A 27,196-nucleotide genomic window follows, 5' to 3' on the forward strand; every position below is an offset into this window, starting at 1 on the left:
TTATTCGTAATATTTGTACGTGCCCCAAATTTAAATCTCTTTCTGTCTTCTTCCATTGAGAATTCTTGAAAGAATAGTACCAAGAGAGAGCGGGGAAGAGAAAGATAATCGATCCAGTCGCTGACTGATTTTTAGAGTAATCTGGCTTTCTCTGGAAAGACCTTTCCTCAGTGAAACTTACACACCAGGTAGGGTAGACAACACCTAAAATGAACAAATTTTCATACGCACGACGGAATTTCGTGCTGCCATCTATGTATTAGTTTCATAAACCAATAGATTCATCACACTCGATATGGATTCGTTAGAGTCGTCAGAAAAGCAATATAAATATAAATGAAAACACACAAAGGCCACAACAGGCAAATTGCCCAGCGAGGTGGCTGAAAAAACCTCGATATAACGATATTCTGTGGACCAAGGAAAAATATCGTTGTAGAGCAGGGATGGCCAACCCACAGCACGTGTATCATAAATTGGCACGCGAACGATTTTCAAAAACCTACATTTAGTATGGTAGACACACTTAAAATAAGAATTTTGTGAGATGATTTTCTATTCAATGCGTTTCTGTTCAGATTTTCATCTTTGGGCATATTTGGACATCCCATGTGTGTACGAGTTTCAGGATCGTCTGCATGCATTGCATAAAATAGTATTTATCCATATAGTACATAGTATATATCCATGAATTCTTGAAAGTGAGGTGGGAGTCAAAAGTCAATAATGCGGGGGGCAAGCACACTGAGTCCTCAGGTTCTATGTCAGGGCGTCATAAGAGTGTCATGGGGCCCCCGAGCCCAGTGACTTTTCTGAGGCCCTAACTGCCTAAGTTTATTAATAAAATTCACTTAGATGCATTGCCCTTGTAAATATGTTTACCGCACTGCACTTTTGCATCTTACACATAAAGTAGGACTAACAATAACTTCCTTTATCTTTTGCTGATCTTTAGTGCATCTAATATCGATGTTATTAAACGCTTTTAGAAGAACGAAAACAAGTGACGAAGTTTAAATTGAATTCAAAACGATTTTTAGCAAAATATAAAAAAATTGCGTTTTTTATAGCGGTTTCAAAAATCTCCAAAAATATCGTTATAGAAGGATTTATCATAGTAAAGGATATCGTTGTATCGAGAGGAATTTAACATTAGACTATGGACAATTTCAAACAAGATTTGAAAAAATATCGTTGTAGAGGGGAAAACATTATATCGAGTATAGTTTCAGCGAGGTTTTACTGTATATCCAAACTAAAAATCCAAACTATATAAAAGCATGTTCCATGAAAGAACACTATGCCTGGGTGGCAGGAGTTTACCTGCCGCCCGGGTACAAAGCCTCTCACCCTAAAGAAGATCCTGCGGGGAGGCTGACATGGCTCTAGCTTGGGACAACTTGTGATAAACCAGATTTTTTTACAACACAAAGCCACACATAATCTTTTAGCAAGAAAAATCTTCGTGCCCATATGTCCCGCTTTCAAAGAAAATTTTTTTCTGCTTTTTGGTAGAGAATTATTGATAATGTAACAATGTGTTCTCAAAACCGCACTTACCGGTCAGCCATCACTTCAACTATCCTTTAACGATGATGTATAATAAGGGGATACAAAAAAATATATATTCCCAAATCCGTTTCTGGTGCTCCAGGAACTGGGCAAGGTGAGCAGCCGAATTATTCCTTTGCCTTCTTCGTTTTACCGTTCTGAAAAAAAATATTCAGAAGGGCACCAAAATGCACACTAGCCTGTTGTGATAGAGTACAGGGATGACTATTGGGCTATATGATCCACGCTGCCGCGCTGGGCGCCGCTAAAGAGGGGTGCTAAACCTGATGTGCCTGGGTGGAAAAAGTTTGATTGTCCTAAAAAATTAAAGGAAGTGATTTCTGTCCGCTTTAAAGGGGCGTCAAATCCGAAAGGCGATAAAAAGTAAAAAAAAAAGTTTTTTTTACGAATTTGTTGGGATAAATTGTGAGGGAAGGTCAGTATTGCGCAGGCGTCACAAAAAATATGTCCAGCAAGGGTGGAGAGTTTGTCTCGAGTCGTCTTTGACAGATTACGTTCTTGTTTCTGGTATTACGGTCCCAGGCCCTAACTGCGTTCTCTTAAGTTTTATCAACATCTCCTTTGTCGAGGCTCAAAAGCGTGATTGCATGTGAATTTTCACTCTTGGAATCATTTTTAAATTTTGGAGTCTAAATAAAATCTACGTTGCTGCACCTTACAAATTACTACCCGGGTGCACCGCACCCTCGCTTAAGCCACGCCGATACCATGTGAAGTTACGCGAATAAGACCTCGTCTCAATTTGAATCAATGCTCAAAAGTAAATTCTTATTTTCGCGTTTTTGCAGTCCAAGTACAGGGTGGACGAAGTCCTGAACACTCTTTTTGAAAATTAATAACAAATATTGCTGGGTCAATCATATTGCTATTGGTCAATCAATCGATCAATTGTTAATCACAGTTAAAAATTTCAGTTATAACGATCGACTGGATAAATTCGATTAAAATTTTTATAAAAAGTTTGTTAATTAACTCGATTTGTTGGGCAGAACTATTAGATGTCTTATAAATTATGCTGCTATACATATTATTTTGGATAAGTAACCATATTTGAAAATATTTGAATCAATATGTTGATCAAATTTTATCACACGGAGATGTCAAGTCGATTAAAAAAACATGATTACAGTTTGCAATTGTTTTCAATGGCAGTTTTAGAAGATAATACCAAAATCTGCACTAAGAAGAGCAGTTTTCTTATTCGGTAAGCGATAACTCTCTACTTCCCAAAGTACCATTTGGGAGGAAATTCTCGGAATCCAAGCAGCAGTAAAATCGAAATTTATTTTGAAGTCGGTGACCACCTAGAATAAAAGATTTTCCAAACAAAAACCAACAAGATCCAAGAAGAGAAACTTCTGAATTTGACAAATACGCTCAGCAAGCAGGCAGTTTTAATTCATCAACGTATTCTTATATTTGTTTACATCCGGCAAATACGTGCGTGAAATGAATAAAATGCTATTAATTTTCTATACTTACGGAAAATATTGTATTAAAATTCGATTAATCGATTAATTTTTTTTTGATTTTCCAGTTAAAAATTTTAATCGACTTCCAGCCTTTATAACAAATCAACCAATCGACATGATTAAGTACTATTTTAGTGCGGTTGGGGCACTAAAATAGTACTTATCATGTGACCTAGAGTTTTATTATTATTATTTTTTTTTTTTTTTGATAAATTAAACTTCACAGTTGGCACCATAAAAACAGTAGATGTAGCCCGACATAATAAGAGCGCTCATATTGAAACGAGATAGTAGTTTTATGTAACGCATGTTATGTTTCATGATCATGATAATTTTTGTGGAGGGCTGATTTGACCGGGAGCTACAATTTATTGCCGATTCCGAATGGTGCTTTCCCTTCGTGGTGGGGCTCCCTGCGGTAGCAATTTTTTATGTGGTCATGCTGTCACCGTTTCTGTTGTACCCCCCGCGTCTGACAAGGACGAACTGGGCGGGTCGAGGTCGCGACGCTTCTAAACACCCTTTGGTATTTTATTTTAACTCTTTATAGGTCTATAGGATAATAATAATAATGAATTTTTTTTATGAAAGTAGGAAGTATATCTCCCAGTTGTTCACTGAGTAGCGGTCAGGGGCGTAGCCAGAAATTTCGTTCGGGGGGGGGGGACCACTTTCATTTCGGGGGGGGACCAAAGTGACAGAACAATGGATTTGGCCATCTTTTTTCCTTTTTTGGGTCATTTTCTCACATTTCGGGCCCCTCGCTACGCCCTTGGTAGCGGTACTTAGTGGATATCGTTGTTTCGTGGATTTCCTTATTTCCTTATTAAAAAAAGCAATCACTTATTTAAATGGTATGTGACAAGTTTCATTGTAATTCAATATATAATTTGGCATCAAAAATCTTGATCAAAAGAGACTTTTAAAGCAAAAAATGACAGTTTCAATTCTACATTCTTAATTTTTCTATGTTTATTTTTTGTCAGCAATGCGTCATAATATATGATTTTTTTTGTTGTTTTAGAATTATTTAATGTATAAGAATTATGAATTGTTTTTTTTATTTTGTTCAAATGTTATGGCATAGATGTTATAAGAGGTAATTTCTCTATCATTGCATAATGCATAGGTTCTAGCTCCTCGAAAGGCATCTGCCCTATGCATGAGCCTGCAAGTAATAGGGAAATTAAACTCTATAAAGAGAAAAAGAGAAGGTCAAACAGAAAACAAGTACATTTATAATCCACAACTGTTAGAAACCCTTAAGTAAATTACAGTTCCGTTCAATTTTAGCAAATGAACTGATAAGCACATTTTGCAGCAAAAAACGTGCTGATTACGTGCCCTTACATGGAGTTAGTAAGAAGAGAAGTAATCCTGATGGGCGGCCTGCGATCGAAAATAAGTTGCGTCTTCCAGGTGTAGGATCACATATACCAATCTGCAGCACAAAGGCCAAAGAAGAAAAGGAGCAACATGATTTGTAAGAAATTTGTGGCTTTATGTAGTTTGTTTTGTTTCTTTTCGCAGCTGTTAAGTCTGATATTCATTAATTCTTTGTGTATTAGGGTGTTTTTTTTTTTTTTGTTTTTGTTTAAATTTTTTATAGCAAAAAATAAAGTGATTCCACATAAACTTCGATTTTGAATAAAATTTAGTTTCATTTACTTGATTATTCCATATAGATATAAAGTGAGAAATTGTTATCCCATCGCTCACTTGATGTAGCATGCTGTGCTAAGCGGGCACCGGGGATTTGGGATAATTTCCCACCCTATAACTTGCATAATATCAATGCTATTCATGAAATTTCTACAGTAACATGTGTGTGATCTTATGTACTTTTTGACATATAACAAAGCAAAAAAGGATTAATATGTAATACCTTAGTCTTTTGCCCCATAAAGGTTAAGCGAGTATCGTATTGGCCTGGGCTACCACGCCACAAATTGTCATAAACATTAATTATACACTGTTTGTGTTATGTCGAGTTTTTCGTTTTACAGCACCACCTATGAGTGAAATCTGAACTTTTTATAATTTACTTAAAAAAACTATTAGCTATGATAACGTATCTTAGTGCAAACCGCACCTTTTTATGCCGAATGGTTGATTTATTATTCATTTTTAAAATGTGTCCAGGTCTTCTCGCCAACCCTGTATACGTATATTGAGTTGAAAGATATACTAAACTGGCGTACGTTAGTTCCAAGTCAAATTACTTTCACAGAGGTATTATTCAATGAGGAAATAGAAATTCGCCGTGAGTGATAATTGCACAATTATTTTAATTATAGCATGTTTGAGATACACTCATCTGCCAAAATTCTTTATGCGTGTGGACTTCTTGTTCAAGAGATTATGAATAAGAAATTTCCTACAGATATCGCTAGTGTATGAGATCCTTCGTTGAAAGGAATTGATATGATATATAACAACAGTGGTGTTGGATTCTGGGGTGCAATAGCAGGGCATAGGCGGAGGTAGACTTTGCAGTCTGGGGGAAAGCACGGTCATTATTGCTGGGGGGGGGGCACGATGATGATGATGTCAATTCATATATATACATATATACATTCAGTCCACTCCACCTATGACCCCCACGCCCCCCCCTCCCCGTATCTCCGCCCATGCAGCAGGGCCAACTTAAGTGCATCTTGGACCCCCGTGCAAAGTGAAGTTGAGACGCTCAACCTGATTATAAATGCCTGTTCACAAATTTACATGCTGAATTTCAAAATCGCGATGCCCTCTCTGTAGTACGGACCTGGGCACCCCAGGCTGCTTAACTCTTCGGGCATCACCCTTCTGCATAACTGCAGAGAGAATGTGTGATTGAGATATAAAATTTCTTCTTCGTGTAGTTGGGGATGAGCAACCACAATTTTGAAGCGCTTTCGATGCCCTTGTGTACCAAAACACAGTCTATACAGAATGATAAGGTATATTTACGGTTTTACCGTCATCTTCCAGTTTCTTGCCTAATTTTTTAACCACCCTTCCCCCAACTTAACTTCCCTGGGCTATAGCCCGCTTAAACCCCCCCCCCCCGAAAATATGAGGCCGCGTCTTGACAACGGGAACCTGCTGTCACATTCCGTTAAATTCCTTTTAGCGGCTATCTCTTGGCTGCCTTATCCGCATGGTTATTCCCTTTGGCCCCGTCATGGGCACGTGCCCATTGGAGTTTTAGCTCGCGAAAAGCCCCTCCTTGGCTTCCGCCAAGTCCCAGACATACGGATATTAACTTTGGAGAGACGTGAGACGTATAACCTGTAGGACTGACTGGCTATATGATCTCCGACGTATTCTACTGCTCTCACGAGGGCATGTGGCTCTGCCTGTACGTTATCTGTATTCGGTCTAAATTGCCGACTGTGGCAACCAGATCGCCATCTGATGGTTCACATTCACGTCGACCCTACATTCACTCCGTCTTTACTACCGTCTGTAAAGACCTCCCATTCTCTGTCCGTTCGCTTCGCGGTAGATCAGGATCAGTCAGCTTGATGGAGCTGTTTTGATGGAGCAAATCGTTTTCATAAAGAATTGGGGAGTTAACAACGACCCTTCTTTTGAATCAGTTGAAAGCTGTTTCTAGTTATTTTAAAAAACTTGTTTTTTTTCCTTTACAAAATTTGGGGGTTCCTAAAGAGTCGAGTACCAAGCAAAGCTGCCCTTAGGGGTGTGGGACAGGTGCGGCCTCACCAGACAACGCGCGTTTTGACGCCTCGCACTCACGGTAAATTATTGAAGTCTTTCAACAGCTCTTTAATTATTTCTTGCATTAATTCTGAATTTTCATCAATTCTGGAATTATCCATTTTTATTAATTTTGAACTTAGCGATTACTATTAGCGTTTTGAATAAGAAGTAGTTGGGGAGAAAGAAAAAATTGGTCTTCGCGTAGTTTCAGAAACACTGTTTTAGATTGAAAAATCATTTAGTTAAATATTTCACTCATAGATGGCAGCGCCTACATATCTAGCAAAATCAACTTTTATATTGAATAACAAAAACACTTTTATAAGTCGGGATATAAAAGTTTTATCAAACTTGAAAAATGCGACCAATAAACGAATCGGTTACATTCGCTCAAATGTAACTGATGCGCTTATTGGTTGTTTTTATCAAGTTTTGTAAAATATCTTTTTTATAGTCTAAAATCCCAGCCTTACGAAAATCCATGTTTATATCGAAATGGTTTCGTTTTTGTTGTTATATTGATATCAGTGGCGTTGGAGCCGGGAGCGCAGTGGATGCTCGAGCACGCACACTATTCTGTGCCACCAGCCTGAGCACCCCAGAATTCATTGAGATATTAAAATGTTATGAACGAAATTTTAAAAACTGGTAATAATTATTTGGCCGTGAAAGAGGTATGAACGTTAAAAGAATTTTTATGTACAGTACAAAAGATTTGCCACCCCATTGAACTATTCCCTCTGGGAATAGTTCCCATTCTGGTTTTGCCCACTATAGTTTCGTAGATTTCTTGAGAAAGAAGAAAAAAGAAATTTCAATTTTATCTGGTAAAGTGATCAAGAATTGAAGAAAACGGCTTTAATTTTTTTTTGTCATATATTTCCCTTCACTATAGGAAGACCATTGCAGAAGCACCTCCACATGTAAATGGATGGCTGCGAGAAATACGTACGGACCGATTGCGGAGTATGTTTGTGAACTAGGGAAAGAGGAAAGAAAAACCCTTCCTACAAATAGCCTTGCAGCCTGATAGCGAGCCGCTGTGCGGTCGTGTGGGCATCGTGCAGGACTCTCGTCCGCAGGATCTAGGTTCGAACCCCGTTGACGACACAGTAGTGGTCAGAGCTGAAGACGGTTTTAAAGCTTCAAGGCACGAATGTGAACCGGTCTTCCATTTGAAAAAGTCTCTCCGTAGAGAGCAGGCAGGCCTACAACACGATATTCACAAAACATGGAAATTCAAGCATTTTTCATCTTTACTTCAGAAAATGGAAGCCAGATGGCAGTATGAACAAGAAACCAGCGAAACTCGACAACTTAAATACGTTAGGGCTAAGCATACACTTAGAACACGCATTCCGGCACGTGTGAATACGTTAGAAATTCCGTAGAGGAATATGTACAAGCATAAGCGTACGCAGAATTTTCTCGGGGGGGGGGGGGAGTTTTCAATTTTTTTTTCTTCTCAAGGGGGGTTTACGTTTTTTCCTGCAAAATAACACTATAATCTCGGCTTGGGGGGGGGGGTTATAAGGAAAAGATTCTTATATGGGGGGGGGGGGACCGCATTCCGAAACATTGAGATGATATCCCAGTCGCTAAACTTCGATTATTTCTGCTTTGATAAAAATTCCAGAATTCTCCTGACTTCGGAAATCATTTGGTAGATAACTATCTTGTCCGAATACATAATACGGATTTCCACCCCTTTTATAAAAATCTTGGTTTATTTATATTTCCTCCCGAAAGAATATCTGAATAGTAATTTTAGCTTTATTTGCATTCAAATCTCAAGAATGCACGTTGTAACTCCTTAAAGGGGATTGAAAGATTCTTGCCTACTTGCCCATTCTGTAACCGAGAGTGCACACTTGATTTTTTTTCATCTGTTTTACGGTTTAAGAACCACCGCATTACATCATTGATGCTTGTTCCTCTTTCTCTGTTGACAGCTTATCGGGTGAAGCTCAAATAACTTTTTTCATAATTGTTATAAAAAAGCAACGTGTGGAAATACTACTATAGTTTTTGTGGGTATAAGGTTTCTAGGTTAAAGAAAACAGATTTTTTTGTTTTTTGTTAAGAAAGATTGCCAAAATGCTGAAACGGAAAGTGGTTTATATGAAGAAAAGCGTTTCTCTGTTTCTTGGTTGGAAAACTGGTTTTTTTCCCCTTCTTCGTGACAATTATAGTGGCGCCATCTATAATAAACATGTATAAGTAATGTTGAGAACTGTGCGCGCATGCGTCATCATCTCAATGTTTCGGAATGCGGTTACTCCCCCCCCCCTCCCCCATAAAAGAATCTTTTCCTTATAAACAGAACAAATTAGTTCAAATAAAGCATTTTTAAAAACTTACTGGTTACTCATTTTAAACCGGCTGTTTTTGGAGGAAACACATGAAAGTAACGAATTAGAATTGTGAAAAATATGTGCCAAAATGAACATAAAAATCTCTTATTTTTGTTTTTTTTTCTTTTAGATGATTTTCAACATGAACAACTTGAACATACAGCGATACCTCGCAACAACGATACTCGATATAACGATAAATCCCTGTTCAACGATTTTTTTTTTTCAGATTGGAATTATTTGGAATTGTCTATAGTCTAATGATAAACCTCTCTCGATATAAATTCCTCTACAACGATATTTTTTGAGGATACAGGATTTCGAAAGCACAACAACGATATATACAGTCAAACCTCGTTAATGAATCACTATTGAGAGAGCAAAAATATTACTTAGTAAGTGACTCCTTAAACGGAGTAAGCCATAGCTGTGCCAATTCCTATCTGAGGAAAATTGGGACTTCCAAAAAGTAACCGTTAAGCGGAGTGGCGGGTGACGCACTAACGCGGTTTGACTGTATATTCTTTATATTTCGCACAAAATCCCCTTCAATATATTTTTAAATTCTTCACCAGTGTTTGTTCTCCCGAGGGTGTTTAATAACATCGCCATTCAATGTGCACTATGTACTCTCCACCAGTATCGCTTGGTAAAGGATAATTCTAGGGGTTGTGGTGTCGCAGGGAGTTTCTCTCTATTAGGGCTGTGAATAAATGGAATAGCTTACCGGGGTTCGTGAATTCTAACACAATTCACACGTTCAAAAAGATACACGATAAACATACTAGGGATAAATCGAGAAGCTATCCGTACTTAGATGAGACAACCATAATTTTTTATGGGCAGTATAATTATATTTTATCATAATTATTGCTTTTTTTTATTGCTCTTATTGGGTAGCTGTATTTTTGATATAGTTTAGATATGTATTCGACATCCATATTTTTTATGGGCATCTTTTTTTCAGCCACCTCGTTGGGCATTTTGTCTGTTGTGGAATTTGCATTTGTATTTGTATAAATTTATTGGCACCTGATGATTGCTACCTCTCGATATAACGCGATAACCCCTCTACAACGATATTTTTTCTTGCTTTGCAGAGTATCGTTATGTCAATATTTCCTTGTAAATGGAAAATAAATTGAAATTTGAACTATTCACTTTCTGTGGAACACTTCTAATATGTTGCTTGCCGAGTGCTGCCACCTGTCTTCAGAATTATGGGCAATTTACTATCGAATGATCTATGGCGGAAGTGTGTGCTAACTCAAACCTAACAGTTTGAGTGGGCATATAGTGTTGTGAGTGAATTTTTAGTGTTATAATTATTTTCCAAACTATGAGTGAAGTGCAATGATTGAATATTTGTATCGTTGCACGGCTGCTGCTCTCTACGGCGAACCTTTTTAACGGAAAGTTCGGCTCGCATTCGGGCCTCGAAGTTGGGAACCACAGAAAACCATTAATCACAGAGCTAAAACGCTTAAACAGAATATTTCACTTTCTTTATCCAGAGCGAGAAATGCATTCTTTCCTTATTTAACTTAAAATACCTTTTAAATATTTTACCATGCTTAGTAAATAAGGTTTTTTTTGCTTGATTGAAAATTCATTGGTAATCAGTTTTGGAACAGCATTTCTCAACCTTTCTGAACTGAAGAACCAGTAGAATATCTAAAACAATTCGGCGCACCACTCGTGTCCCGTATTACGCAACATTCCTTTAATTTTGGTTGTTCCGATTTTTTTGTACAATAAGTAATCAATTTGTAATATTTACTTTGGAAAAGTGGATACACAGTGTTTTCATAATATATATACATTATATTATGATGATTTTGCAAAAAATATTCATCTCACATATTTTTAAGGTTTAACGTTTTTTTCGCAATTTTCCAGCAGTTTTAATAACAATTAGTTCTTAGATTGTGCCAACTTCTGGCAGTTTTCGATGTCAATTGGCGATGTCGCGTATTTTACCCTATTCAACATCCCAGTTTAACGTATTTTTCTCAATTAAATATGGTCATCAGATCATTTGCATATTTTTTCTCGTAAAATACATTTTGGATTATTGCGATTTGTTGCAGTCCTTCATTCTTCCCCACCAGGAGCAATTTCAGCAACAATTAGAAAATTGCATTTGAGACAATAAATTTCATTTTTTGACTAAATTTAGTGATACAACCTGTGTATTTATCGCATCCTGTAGGATCACAATTCCCAGCATTTTCGATGATCATGTATGTTGAACACAAGTGTAACGGTATAATTTTTATTGAACTCATATTGAAAAAAAACACTGACATCAATTACGACGGTTGAATAATTTTTCATTCAGTTATAATTAAGTTTTATTAGAATTAATTTTATCAAGTCTGCTTGTGGACCACCTATGCCACCGGACCATAGGTTGGGAAACGATGAGTTAGATCAACTGTAAAATTTCAAATAATTTTTTTTTGAATAATTTTTCAAGGGGTACTGACTTAATTGCCAAGTAATGCTCGAACTCGAGCATTACATGACTTACGTCATTGTACGTCGCTTGTTGAAAATCTCTTACTGAGATTTTCATTTTTTTTTCACGTTATTCATTATAAATATGATAGGATAAGGTGGTTGAATATTGCTAATGAAAGAGATAAACCTGATATACTGAATTGCAGTCAATGAAAATCCCATTTCGACCACCCAAGTATGTAAATTTTTTTTTAATATGATATTATTATCTTAACCCAGTGGTTCTCAAACTTTTGTCACTCGCGATTTTCTTGCCCAAGTCAGGGTTCATCTGTGGCTCCCCAGAATAGTTTAGTAGATATTTTCACTCATTAAAGAACCACGTCAAATCCCAAATAGACACACAAATCAATAGCTTCAGCATTTTATCCCTGACGACGCACCTGAAAAGGTTGGCGACGCTCCTAGAGCCCGATGTCCCATTTGGATCTCGAGGAAATATGATCACATTGATTATCATGTTATCAAATCTTCGATGTTTTGATTGTGTGTGAATAGAAATTGTAATTTATTTCAATAAGAAAAAACTACTTTATTAATGTTACTGTAAAATTAGAGAACAATAAAATACATATAGATTTTTCAAAGGTTTTATTTGCTTTTAATGCAGAATCACTGCAAGAAGAAGACATTTTTCGATGAATTACATCAAATATTTCATACAACAGTGTAATTGTAGACAATGTGTATTCGAATTAGCCATCAAAAATGTTCATTACAATTTTGCGTACACATGTTTAGCTTGAATTTTACGCTAAAATCGATCAGTAGAGAGATTCACAGAGGTACACGAGTCGAACAAACATAACAACCTTCATGCATGTGATCATACATTATGAAAAGCACTGTTTTACGTTTATTCACATAAATAAATATTAGCAGCGCGCAGGGCCAGTCAACATAAAAACAATGGCTGAAATTAATGAACAGAATAGCAACAAATAATAAATAAATAACAGATAAATAAATTATCAAAGAACCTAAATCACACTTGCTATACCGCAAGTTTTTTATTTAAAGTAGATTTCTGTTTGATTATGTTTTCTTCGCCGTCAACTATCTATTAATGTTATGGCGGAATCAATAAATTACAATTGCAAGATCACCAATGAACCCCACCACATGAAGTTAACGTTTAAAATTTACCGAGGTCGCAAATTTAATGTTGCACAAATGCGTGGCATGATTATGATTTGAACGATTATACAATATTCGGGTTGCAGACGGGAAACAATGATAGAATACCACATCGTCTATTTATCTGTGATGTAACGTAGAATACCAGTAAACTGGGCTATGATTGGACCATGCAAAGAGACGGATCTACTACCGGAATTTGGTAGCAAGTTTTAGAGCTAATGCTGATCTAAAGATGAATGGGAAGCAACTTGCTAATCAAATAGTGGTTCTAACTAGAAATTTCACATTCGAATCTTATATGAACAGTTTCAATGTTGAAGAATATATTAGTGCCAGAATATTTCCTTTCAAATTTATCGAACACCTGTAAGGGAGAGGAACATAGGATCAACCTGGATTTTAATTTTCAGAGTGCAAAATATTCATTACAAAGATTTCGTATATGTAAGTAATTTTATTGCTCTCATTTGTGAATATTTTTATCAAATAAAAGACACTGTATAATTATTTTTTATACCTATATCACATCAATAATGGTAGAAATCTAACTTAGAAAAGTTTTATGAAAAGTAAAATGCGTTTTTTTGCAGAGTACAGTTATCTCAAACCATCATAAAATTTTGCTCGAAAACACCATTTCTAAGTGAAGGATGTAAAATTTACAAAACGTAACAAATATTTATAACGGGATTAAAGAGAATCTTTGTTTGCGAATGATTTGTAAATGACAAAATCAATGGCGTATATTGAGTTATTGGTTGATTAAAATTAAACATAATTTTTTTTATTATTGACATTTGGACGCGCAAACCGCCGAATCAAGAATCACACTGACAAAAATAAAACATGCTACTTTTACCTACAGAATCGTTCTTTTACAGCAACACAGAGCACACGTACGATACACACTTTTACAAGCAAGTTTTATGTTTTTAGAGGCAAGAAGTCTTTTGACAATTCATAGAAGCAATGAGAGATGCTTGGCAACATATTTTCTGGGCTCAGAAACAAAATAAAACAAGATGCATTCGTTTCAAATGACTCATTCAGTATTATTTTTTAGCCACGAAAAATGACATTGTTGAAAGATTGAGAATGTATGAAGCTGAGACATCGGCTGAAAAATTTACTCGTATTTTTCAATTCATGTATGTTTTTTTGTGCAGGTTGCATTAGATCAGCAGGTCACGTGTAATGCAATGCTTATGACTCCAAAGATTGCAATATACATTTAAGCTGTTACTTTACTGAAAAAATTCTTTCATGATTTTAAATAGAATATATACAACTCTTTGAGACCCAGTTTGTAATTTACACAAGAAATTTTGAAATAGAAATCGACTTCAACTATTGGACACAAAAACAACGTAAAAAAGTAACAAACAGAAACTTTAAGATGCTTCATATGATGTTTCATATCCATTGTATGTCAGTCTACTCTACCATTTCAACAACTGAAATCATAGGGTTTAGATGCAAGACTCCGATCGGTAGATGGAAAAAATAATGGTTTAGTATTTGATGATGATTGAGTGGATGCTGTCAAATTCGTGTGTATACGAAGAAAATATTTTTTTAATATATAAGTTGTTATTTCATTTATTCTTTATGTAAGGTAAGCAAATTTTATGCTCTGTTGTATTAATACGAGTATATCAACGATAAGTGCATGCAATAATAAACGAACTTAGAATGAGTGCATCGAAGCCGCCTTTAGAAGGACTTACCGAAAAGGTGAAAAGGGTGTATAGTGTAGTGTAGTGCATACTTTAAAAAAAAGAAGAATAAACCAAGGAAAAACCAAATTTTCAAAGATCACTTGACGTTTCTTTTCCAGTCGGAGTCTTACATCTACGAACTGCGCTTGTGAATGGTGTCTGTCTTATAATTTATTTTTACGGTGCCCTGACCCACACCATCATGCGTGGATGTATGATAGAACCAATCTCACAATTGACAGTCCGCGTCTTCCCGTTGATCACAAAAATTGCATCGTTTGCAGCAGTGACCATGTACATGCCAAAGATTCCAGCGCTGAAGATTGGTCTGTTCTTGTTCCCCCACGTAGCGATCCTTGGGTCCACAGGTCGTCCAACACCAGTTATCATTTCGACTTTACCATCAGACAAATCTACGAAAAGAATGTCTTCTTTCGTCGAAGATGTTGCGTACAAATCATAGCTGTGTGTTGTTCTTGATGGAAAGAATGCGATGTCACTAATCTGCAAAGTTGTCTTGACATCAAATAGAAATTGTAATCCTATTATGGATATAAAAACAACACACTCACATTAGAAACAATTAAATGGTGCAATTGAAAAAAAAGCAATTGAAACGGAAATTATATTAATTTGACGATATTTTTTATTTTACGATGCAGTAATTAATTATTAAGTGAATTATTCAGACATTATTAAGTGAAGTCAAACAGAGAAATATGCAAATTATTTCAATTTATATCACGTATATTTCACGTATATTTCACATATATTTCACGTATATTTACCTTCTTCAGTTATTTCTTGGGCTACTATAACAACGCTGTTATTATTCTTTTGGAGGGTCACTACTTTTCTTGAGTCTGGTGAAACATGAGGTTCACCGTAAAGATTCATGTTATGTGCAAGGACGGTGTCTGTAAGGTAATCCAAAACGATTTGACCTGTTGGTCTTCCTGTTATAGGTTCAAGGCACTCCAAAATCACCAATCCTCCTGCATAATGAAAAGGGGAAAAAATTATGAGATAAAAATGTTAAAATTGTATTGGTTCGTGTTATTCAAATTCATGGAAAATCCAAAATAAATGATCAGCGATGAAATACATCTTTTTCTTCAATAAAATATAATGAAATAAAATTTACCAAATGAAGCGAAATCAGCTGATTTTGGTTCGCAGTTATAAGGAGTCAAATCAACTGTTTTTAGATATCTCATCCCTTGTAAATCCAGTTTGTACATGCCTCTTTGATTTGTATGAACGACATAACCATTTTTCCATGCATGTCCGAGATCTTGATATGGCGGAATAAATAAGCCACTAACCTATTTGTTTAAAAATAATATACGAATTTCATTCCACACACAGTGAATGAGGAAATATATTATGTTATAAGGAGAAATCTTGCAAAGATTAGAAAGTAAATAGTTGCATACTAAATCAAAATGACCATCAATTGGCTCGGGATGCACGGTGTGATGTTTCTTTTTCTGACTGGCATCTCTGATAATTTGAATAGTTTTAGTTCCTCTGTTTTGTACTCCTCTCCAGCATAGTACCCATACCTGATCCAAATTAGGGACATAGTGTAGCTGCACAGGGAATTTGTCTGTAACGACCACCTATAAGGTATCATAACAAAATGTTAATTCAGGAAAACGTGCTTAAGAAAATTAATAAGTGAGAAAACATCAATATCAATAGCAACACTAAAGCATGGAAGGAAAATAAAAATAATTATTTTTAATTATCTGCCCATATCAAAATGAACGAAAAACTTGAAGACTAATATAAACCTGCTGTATGGAACGACTAAAATGTTTTCCTTCTTTTTTTTCAAAGACGAAAGATTGATCGACAAAGATATTATCGCAATCACAAATGCCACATTACTAAATAATTTTAAATTATTGAAGCACAATGAATGTCAAGGATCCTATTATAAAGGAAGCCAAGAGCACAAATGGACCACTCACGTCATCTAGAGTCAGACAAGCTTGAGGACTAGTTTGTGATGGCAAATTCGAAAGGTTCGGTCGTGACGGAATGTGATTTACACAAGATGCAAAAATAAATATTAGAAAAATCATGACCTCGAGTCCCTAAACCATGGGTCTAAAAAAATAAATATTGGGGGAATAAGTAATCAACAAATATCTTAGCTCGATGGTAGCAACATCGCGATATCATGAGATAGATATTTGCGAAGTATTCTGCTTATGATAATAGAATCAGGATGTTGACGTAAAAGATGTTGAACAAAATAATTTTCACATTCTTGATAAGCAAGTAAATCCTCGAATGAATTGGATCAATAAGAAGGCGTGATAAGAGGAACGAGCAGCCACGATCAACAATATAATTCCCACCTGATTTGTGGACATAATTGACCAAGAAGGGGACTAACATATAGACAACCTCTGATCATACTCTCGCATTGGTGATCAAGAAATCTATGGAGGGATTGTGAGAGGCAGCCAGGACACGCACTACAGTAGATAGACAATAAACGGCAGTAAACAAGAGAAGTTTGGAATTTATATCAACTTACATCGACAACGACCATTTGAACTCTAGAAATGATGAGAATTCGATCCTTGTTTGGTTGCGAGACGTACACATATCGATCTGCAACATTTATAGCGTTTCCCCAAGAACAATTCAATCCTCTATCACCGCATACGTATTCTTGTGTGCCAGGTATAACATCAGTACTTTGTATTTGGTGGTACAATCTACAGTTGTCTGGATCGTATACAGATATTCCCCAATCGTGAAATGCAAAGAAGCGATGCTCGAGAACCGGGGCACCTGAAATACGTAAATCATGAGATAATTCGCTTTTTGTCAGTCCCTAATACAGTGTTTTTTTACACAAATTAAATCCCAATCACAAAATAAATTATAATATTATGCCATGAACGTGAAAATGTACTAACTTGGTGCAGGTTGGTCTTGCACAACCAATGAACTAATGTCCCTCGTGGTTCCTGCTGGATTAGTCGCTACACACATGTAAGCTCCCGTGTCACTATAAGTGATTTTTCCCACAACTAAAGCAGTACTATTACCTACGAGACAGAATGAGCAAAAATTTAAATGAATAAAATTCATACATTCCATCGTTTTTTCTTTCAGTGTTGAGAAAGATTAAATTAAAGTAAGCTCATAAAGAAAACGAAGTTTGTCATAAAAATTAGCAATATATTCTACCCGTATGCAAGAAAGTATTGTACATAGTGTCCCATAAATTCGTTGAAAGTTTAAAAATGGAACTTTTTCTGGTACAGAAAAAAATTAGTTAAACTTTTTGTTGATAGACAGTGTTCAACGAAAGCAAATAACTTCAAATATGCAAATTAGAGTCCTATAAAATGCAGGGTATCCGATTAACAGCTCATTTCTGAATTTTCCTGTTGCTTTTCATAGTGATGTTGACATCGGTGGATAAATCACTATTGGTGGAGTTGTTTTATCTCAGCCACGAATCGCTGACTGAGGATTTGCGAACGTTTCGGACAAAGAAGATATTGAAGAAAAGTTCGATAATGGAATTCTGTGATTTGCTTTCGTGCAGCGTCCTCTTCCGACGAAAATTTGAACTGATTTTTTCTGCACCGAACAAAACCGTCATCGTGAAAATAATCCTTTTGCAAATCGCATTCAAATATACCGATTTCTTAAATTTTTACGAATTTTTGAAATATTTACGAATTTATGGGACAGACTGTATTATATGAAATGTAAATAATATTACATTTGAAATAGTTAATTTCTTATGCAAGAAAAAAAAAATTCAAATTATTTTTTGGGTATGAAATATTTTTCTCCCTTTAATGTCACGAAATATACTAATGTATTATGAGTATGTTCAATACATACCGATGATAGTGTATTTTTCAGAGCCCATTTTGAGTTCTTCGTCATTCTTCAACCAGAATATTCTCGGCTGAGGGACTCCAATCACATGACATTCCATTTCAGCTAATTCTCCCGGGGCCTGAGATTGCAGTTTTGGAACTACTCGCACTTCCGGAATTGCTGCAGGGTAAGAGCAAAAACGGAATACAATTTGTTCGGCCATCATCAATAACTTCCACACTATAAAATACTCTGTGACACCAAGGTTAGACGCTAACTCTCTCTCTCTCTCTCTCTCTTTATAAAGCTACTTCTATTTTTTTTATATTTCTATATTTTTCTGTTCCATTTAACAATTATTTTCTGTAAAATGATTATTTTTATTTCCCAAGATTTACGTCGTTATTACGCTAATGTACCAGTTGACAGTATTATACAGTCAAACCTCTCTACAACGATACTCGATATAACGGTAAATCCCTCTTCAAAGATATCTTTTCAAATCGTATTTGGAATTGCCTATAGTCTAATGTTAAACTCCTCTGGATACAATGATATCCTTTACTGTGATAAACCCCTCTATAACGATATTTTCTGAGGAGATTTCGATATTCTGCTTCAACGATATTATTTATATTTCGCTCAAAATCACCTTCAATATACTTGTATTTTTATATTCCTCACCAGTTTTTGTTCTTTTGAGGTTGTCTGATAGCACATCGGTATTTTGCACTATATACCCTTTTTAAAAGTTTTTAAAAGTATTGATGAAATTACCGTAAAGCTACTTTCTGTATAGTACACAAAACTATTATACGGTATAAACTACTTTACAGGAAGAAACACCTTGTTGAATAAAATTCCATCGTACCATCTTTTGCTGTGAATAAACACTCATAAATGCATTTTATGATGGTACGAATAACGCCAGTTCAGAAGAAATGCCAACAAAACATAAATTTGGCGGCGCCTGATGATAATGCTACCTTTCAATATAACGATAACTTCTCGGCAACGATATTTTTTCTTGGTCCACAGAGTTTCGTTATATCGAGGTATCACTGTATTCTTGGAAATAGTGTTCCTATAAACTTTTTCTAACCACGGGCTTTCAAACAAAAAAACCGTTTCTACTCTTCGTATTTTTCTGTCTGAGCTGGGGTTTAATATTATAACGAAAAGTATTTCTATCAAAAAAGTTATTTAATATACTAATTTCCTGTTAAATTTTTAGAAGTATTACGAGTGGTTAGCCTTTGTAATAGCTCAACCGTTGACCGGTAATATATTTTTTTTATTAATTTGACAGAAAGGAGGCTGTATTTAAGATAAACGTTCAGATAAATGAACTTTCGGAAATAATACGCAGACACTATATCTAAAAAATACGTGTCACTCTTCTTATACTCCATAAAGATTAGAAATGCATACTTTGAACATGAAGTACATGTGTCTGTGTAATGTCTTTGTTTCGTTGAGCATGGCAGGTATAATTTCCAGAATGCACCAATTGCACATTGGTTAAGTATAGGGATCCATCGACAAACACCTGAAAAATACTCTCGTGAAAAAAAAAACCACTTCTTTGCAATAATATGAATATTGCTAAAAAAACCACTTTTACAAATAATATACATAGTATGGAAGTTCTCAATAAATCACCGTGGAAATTATTAGTTATTTATAAGTAATTTCCAAAAAGTCTTGTATTAATATCAACTCTTGCATTCCCTACCACGAGATTTTTTCATTCCAAATTTTTTGGCAGAAATGAGATTCTTGGTAAGTTATTTCTTTCTTCTTGTTATTTAATCATAATTAAAAAAAAATCCAACACGTTTTTTTTCTAATCTTCAAAAATTGAGAATTAGTGTGAAAAGTGATGAAAATTATATTAACAACTTGCCTGACACGCCCGCGTCAGACACGGGCATCCCTTTCTTCTCGAAATTGACATCTTTACCTATGCCCCTAGAGGGCGCTAACGGAAAATAAACACCCAACTAAATCTGCACAAACACCATGGCTTCATGCAACAGTAAAATATAATGATATCTAGATACATAATCTTGTAATCTAATTGCATGGATACATAATCCAGTCCAGTTACATAATCTATCTAAAAACTAGTTTATTTACATTCCATGCAAAAAAATTCAAATAAGAGTTTTTAAAAAAATATTTAATTAAAAAAAGATAAGAGAATAATAAGATAATAGATAATTAATAAGAGAATCAAAATTTTAAGATTTTTAATTAAAAAAAAATAAGTATGGTTTTCTGTAAATGTCTGTTATTCCTTCTCATAGAAAGGAATAGAATGAAGCAAATAAAAAACCTGACGTTTTCTGTGCAAAAAAAAATAATTAAAAATCTGTCATGCAAATGGCTAATGGGTCGTTTACAGCAATATTTCGGTGGATATAGCAGCCTATAATGCTTTCATTATTTTGAAATGAATAGAGAAACAGATATGTGAGTCCGAAATCTATCGGATATTACTTTCTACGCTACTGTGTATACTCTTGAAATGTTAATTAACCATGAATATTCAAGAAATTTAATTTTAATATTTGTAATAAATGTGAAATATCTTATATACTGGTATTATATTTTATTATTAGTAGTTTTTAGCCTTAGAACTGTAAAAATCTATTGGGAATGAATGTATTGAAATCTGTCAAAATAACCCCATTTCGGGAATTTATGTAAGTTTTTGATATTGGGAGTGCATGAGTTGACAAATAAAAAATAATATGGGAAAAACAAAACAGAAATATTGATTTCAGCACACACACACACACACACACACACATTCATATTTTAATAAACTGAAAAATGGGCGCACTAAAACATGATTTGTTTTTAAAGACCATCAGTTGTGTGTGTGTGTGTGTGTGTGTAATGCAGCTTACTGGAGTGAAAATTTGGTCGGAGTTTCTCATAAGCAGCGAAAAAGATATAAATAAATGTTGCATTTTAATTTTCTTGACTGTTTCATCTTTAATATCATTCACAATATTCGAAAGAACTTGAAAAAGAGGTACGATATATTGTAAAAAATGTAAAAAATATAATTCGCTTTCAGACAGACAATGCGAGATAATATTTATGGGATCTGGCACGTAATTTGTTCAGAGAAATTTACATAACTAGGAAATTCAGCTTCAATTTTAACAAAATTTTGGAAAAAAAATTGCACATATCGATTCAAATATTGTAAAATTAGAAAACTTTCTTGTGGCGACGATAAGTTATTTTAGTCATGATATAATCAATAACGTCGATTATTATTTGAATTATCAATAACAAATCATAATTTATAACTAGAAGTTTGATTATTTCATATTGACAAAAAACATTTGGATAATTTTATCATCAAGAATTTTTTCAGTGACTTACGCCTCTAGAATTTTGTTCACTCTTGAGTACGGAAACTTTGATTTCTTCATCATTGAGAGCAGACAAGTCCATGTCGTTTCTTCTCCAAACTATTGGAGGAGGCGGTGTTCCCGTGACGTCACACTTAATTTCGACGTTGTCACCAACACGAGCAGTCAAGTGATTTACTTCCAGAGCTTTATCCAAAGATACAACAGAAACACCTGTAAAGGGTACAATGGAACGGGAAGGAAAAATAAAACTATAGAGAGAAATAAACGAAAAAGAAATTTATAATCAAATTCTAACACGCTTTTGATGTATTTTTTTCGTTGAAAAATTGACTAAAACAATCCAATTTCCGCTCTTCAGTATTTTATTGTTGTTCATAAGGTTTTTTTTTTCGAGTAGAATTGAAAACAGAGTTATAGTGAAAACAAGATGATATTTGAACTGTCTACAGTATATTAAACATAAAGCTTTTCATGAATGTTTACGAGACGATGAAGAATATTTATGCATCTTATTATTTCGTTGCCTTTGTTAAACATTGCGTTATGTTTTACCGTCTTTTATACAGTGTTCGGAACAATGGTGTCCAAAAGTAATTAATGGCTTATAGTGGGGGAATCACATATGGGTTCTTACGAATTTAACAATAGAAAAAGGCAACTTCTGAAGCTTATTTGATGATTAATAAAGTTCAATGTTAGCCACCTTGGTGACTGCAGACGTTCAAGCGATAATCGATGTCTTGCCAAGTGTTTAATAGCATTTGTGGTGGCATTAAATCCACTGCTGCAGAGTCTGTTTCACATCATGTGGGCGGCTTCATATTTTACTCAGATCGTACATGGCGCTTAGCATGTAAGTACTTACTGATTTAAATTCAGCTAGCCTGAGCATGCACTGAACCTTAGGTCGGGGCGTCCACATGTTGCTACTTCTATTTAACCACAAATGCAGTTCGTAAACATTCCTCTGAGAAACTTGTAACGAATTGGTTCATTCCGGAATGTGGTGTGTACCATTGTCAAGTTTGTTGAGGAAAGCCTGTAATTTGCTGCAGACGTGCTGCCATCCGTCTCCTGAATCTAGAAGCAAACTTATCACGCACTATACGTGAATTTTAGTAGTTTTAAACCTGTGATTGCTGTCAGAGAAATATATTTTTTTATGGGAGATTGGAATCATTTGCATCTCAAAGTTGAAAAGCAGCAGAAAACCAAATTCAGCTGACCACGACGTCTCCATTCTGGCAGTCATCGCAACTGCTGCTCAAAGCGTATCGAAACAACTATCGACAGGGCGCATGAGCGACCTTGATAGAACGCTTGGAGTGATTCCCATCGACGACATATCACTTTCATAGCTAAGCATGTGCGACTCTTTCGGTATAGGTGATTACTTTTGAATATCTTCTTCCCGGAGCGTGTATTAGTAATTTTTATGATTGGTGGGCAACCGATAAAGATCTTCTCAATTAGATGGTTATTGTTTTGTTAATGGATTTCAAGTTTTAAGAACTCTGGTGAACACATTCTACTTCAAAAAATATGCGTCAACCAACTGATTAGTTTTACATTCAGAATGAAGACATACATAAAATGAGGACTCCAGACGTTGTCGATCAATATTAGTATCAATTTGGAAGTATGAAAATTTGGACTTACTGTATAACTTACTGAAAGCCAAATAAAATTCATTTATATTAAGCTTTCCGTCTTTATCAACGTCGTCGAATAGCAACATATCAGCCAAAATACACGATGTTGAAAGTTGTCCTAGATGATCCCGTTCCGCTGCCTGCCAAAGCTCTTCAGCTTCCAATTGGCCATTATTATTTTGATCATAATGAGAAAACATGATGCTAACCAAATATTCATTTCCTGAAACCCAATCAAATTAGATTATGATAAACATACAAGAAATGAAAATTGCGCAAAAAATAGAAATGTAATAATCAGTTTAGATGAAAAATACTTCAGAAATAGTCTTTCTTGTGTTAATGTGTCTTAACCAATATAATTATTTTGAATTGTGCTTTTATTCAATGAATACGACGAAAGCAACTGTTCAACAAGATTTTCATCAAACAATGTTATTGAAAAAAAAATCCACCCAAAAATAATAATTTCTGAAATAGAGCGTTGATAAGAAAGCCAAGATATGTCAGTGTTATGTTTCCAAGGAAACCTATTTTGGATGCAAATTTATTTTTAAATTAAATTTTTTTCGTTATTTTTTCACAAACTTTTAATATTCATTTATCCATTTTAATCTATTCATTATTCATTAATATTTTGTTCATTTTTCTTTTAGTAAGTATAAATATAATTTAATTTCGTTAATGAAAGTTCTTTGCCATTCTTTATTTCATCAATTACTGACAAATAAAAAATGTTACGGACAAAATTTTTTTTAATGGATTTCAAGATGGAAAACCTAAAGAGAGAGATGTATTGTTCGGTAAAATTATAATTTTAAAAATTCCATTAACAATGCTCTCTGATTAATATACACTTGAAAAATGGCGTCGCAATTTGTTAAAACTTTAATCAGTATGTTAATGTCTTCTATATTAATGTGGAAGTTACAAAAAAACCTACATTTTTCCGTTATTAGGTTCGATATATTTTAATTTGTACGTTCTCAACTGAATATGTTTAGTGTACACATTGATCTTAAATTCCTCTTAAGAGAAGCCGATGAAGCAACTGAGAAATATCTTAGGAATCGATTCTCATTCGAACATATGAGAAATCTTTCTTAGCCTCATTTGTTTACCGTCATAGTATCTTTTTCAAAGAACATTTCTTAGCTACGATATTTAGCAAAGCAATGTTGGAAAATATAAACTACAGAGTTTTTACGAATCTTGAGACAAAAAGGATCACATCATAAATGACATATTCGTTCCAAGATTTTATTTATATTATCAGAATAACCAATCATTCAATCGTGAATTTAAATGAATACCGTTCACGTGCAATAATTCCCAGGGATCTGGAAAAGAAAATATAATAGCAAGATCTCAAAATCCTTAGACATACAAGTTTATCTTGCTGCTGCCATCTATGTTTCATGAAAGAGAAGACCATTTCTGACTTCCAAAGGATTCTCAGTGTGTTCAATAATCACACTAAACTATTTATCAGAGATTTTCTTTATGAACGCAGTTGAAATATCGATATTTTTCAGATTTTTTTTTACTAATTCAATGGGTCACACACACACAACGCCTTCTTTCAAAATAAAAAAAAAACATTTAGCATAAGCATTGAAAAAATGAAAAAAGCCAAACAAACCAGAGGGGCCCTTAATAAAACTTGCAGACGTAACACGGCCCTTTCTGTCAACAACAAACTTATTTTTTTATAAATTGATCATACGTCCTACATCACCCTTACGCAGATCCCGCATGGAAGTATGCTAGAAATCCTATTATTATTGCTCTTGAACGTTTCCAAAAAACAATATTCCGAATTTTTACCAGTCCCTCTGATTCATCAGAAATAAGCACATACGCAGAGATATCAAGATTGAAACAATCATGGATTACGCGAAAAGGTTCTCCAGAATTTGCTATGATTCTCTCCTCGACTTTGACTTCGAACATCTTCGCGAAATCTCCAATTACAATAACACTGATACTTATAGACTTAAAAGGACTAAAAATGTTCTTGAGATGACCAGACCTGGTCATCTCAAGAACATTCTGGTGACTTATTCTCATTCTGGAACTTCCAGAATTGATACACTGCATGTTATTGTATGACTACACATATTATATTTCCTATTTACCTGAAGTAAAATTATTACTCATCATATTATTCAACACTTTATTTACATATCGTCGTTATCGTAATCATATAGCATTAATCGAATAACTATTATCATGTTGCATCTTCAGTATCTTACTAATCATACGGTAACTATTATTTATCATTTATTCTATTCCATCATATTATCAAATATTATTAGTTGGCATTAATTATCATACATACAGAGTATTTTATCCATTAGTTCTTGTGGAAGTAACTGGTAACTCAAGGGTAAAGTTGTACTTCGAGCCTCATCAAAAACTCAAAAAAATATTCAAAAATTTTCACCACGTTGGAGATGGTGTGAGAGGATTCTTAAATTGTCATCATCTCTATGTTCTTATACCCACCACGTTGGAGATGGTGTGAGAGGATTCTTAAATTGTCATCATCTCTATGTTCTTATACCCACCATGCACTACTACATTCAATTGACTACTTATACTACTTAACCGTACATGCACCTCGTACACGTTCCTCAACGGAATTTCTAAAGAACTGGTACATGCCGGAATGTGCGTGTACGTGTTGTGGATCTAGTATGAAGTTAGTTTCCGTGTAATGTTTGCTATTTGTTGTACTGCCATCTGTCATAATTTTTTCTAAGAATGAGTGAAGTGTAATGATTGAATAATTGTACCGTTGTAGTCCTGTTGCTTTCTGTGGCGAGAAGTAGAGTGATGACAGAGGGAGTATGAGCTGTAATAATCTTATCTACGGCATTCCGATGTACGACTGAAAGTTTAAGATTCAAGACATTAAACATAATGTGCGAAAGAGAAAAATATTTCTTTGTACAAAACAAGTACCGTGTGTGCTATGAAGAAAAAAAGTATCCAAATAACGTGTAGACCTCAGATACGCCATTCAAATTGCAAGGGGTTGTATAGTTATTAAAATATAAACATCAACTTTTATACGGACACCCTGTTCCCAAAAACACAGTTAAAAATTGTTGTTGCTCTGTCACTAGAGGTCAACGAAAACTTTCAACTTTATCTTATGCTGTTCTTTCCCAACTTTTCTCCGATTTTTTAATTAAAAAAATATGTCAGTGAATATCGCACTTAGAAATGTGGATGTTTTCGTTAGCCTCAGGAGAGACAGGGAAACGCTTTTTTAATTGGGTTTTTGAGGACAGAGAGTCTGTATAAAGTTATTTTTATTTTATTTTAATAACTATACAACCCCTTGCTATATGAATGACGTATCTTTAATCTGCACGTTATTTCAATACTTTTTCTAATTGGAAGTATGCCTCTGGGATCAACGGTTCGTCATTAATTTGCGGTGCGTGCTGTTAGCTATGCACCCTGTATATTGGGTAACAGCTGATTAATTCAATTTTTTTTAAGTTACTGTTATAAGTTTCATCGAATAAAACCAATAACATTAGTTACAAGCTCATATTTATAAAAGAGGAAATCGTATTTAGAGAGCTTTTAATGGACTATGGTATACGAGGATGAAAATATGGGCAAGCATAATTATTAAATTCACGCATGTGTTAATTACGGAAGCTGTATTTGACGGTTGTTTCAAAAAGTTAATCTACTTTTACGCAAGAGTATGGTATAACAAACTTACAAAAGCATTTTTAATGTATCAAGCTCCACTTGAATAAAATTTTATAGCTTTGGATAATT

The 27,196-nt window shown here is 34.7% G+C and overlaps 1 protein-coding gene across 1 annotated transcript in view; it reads right to left on the minus strand.

Annotated features, from left to right (window-relative positions):
* Positions 1–12,200: 12,200 nt before the first annotated feature.
* The window catches only part of LOC149080647 (follistatin-related protein 5-like), a 185,969-nt gene continuing 170,973 nt past the window's right edge, over positions 12,201–27,196 (minus strand). The window contains exons 6-15 of the mRNA XM_089239816.1: positions 23,400–23,615; positions 21,748–21,950; positions 19,777–19,894; positions 18,367–18,525; positions 17,424–17,555; positions 17,036–17,295; positions 15,921–16,106; positions 15,629–15,809; positions 15,273–15,479; positions 12,201–15,026 (exon numbers count right to left, since the gene is read on the minus strand). Of these exons, the coding sequence (XP_089095942.1) occupies positions 14,662–15,026; positions 15,273–15,479; positions 15,629–15,809; positions 15,921–16,106; positions 17,036–17,295; positions 17,424–17,555; positions 18,367–18,525; positions 19,777–19,894; positions 21,748–21,950; positions 23,400–23,615 (2,027 nt within the window). The 3' untranslated portion in view covers positions 12,201–14,661. The remainder of the gene's footprint in view (positions 15,027–15,272; positions 15,480–15,628; positions 15,810–15,920; positions 16,107–17,035; positions 17,296–17,423; positions 17,556–18,366; positions 18,526–19,776; positions 19,895–21,747; positions 21,951–23,399; positions 23,616–27,196) is intronic.

The sequence above is a fragment of the Pholcus phalangioides genome, unplaced genomic scaffold, assembly GCF_987345545.1.
Source record: "Pholcus phalangioides strain wild (caught in Gottingen) unplaced genomic scaffold, Ppha-v1.0 ptg000011l_1, whole genome shotgun sequence".
Taxonomy (NCBI): Eukaryota; Metazoa; Arthropoda; class Arachnida; order Araneae; family Pholcidae; genus Pholcus; species Pholcus phalangioides.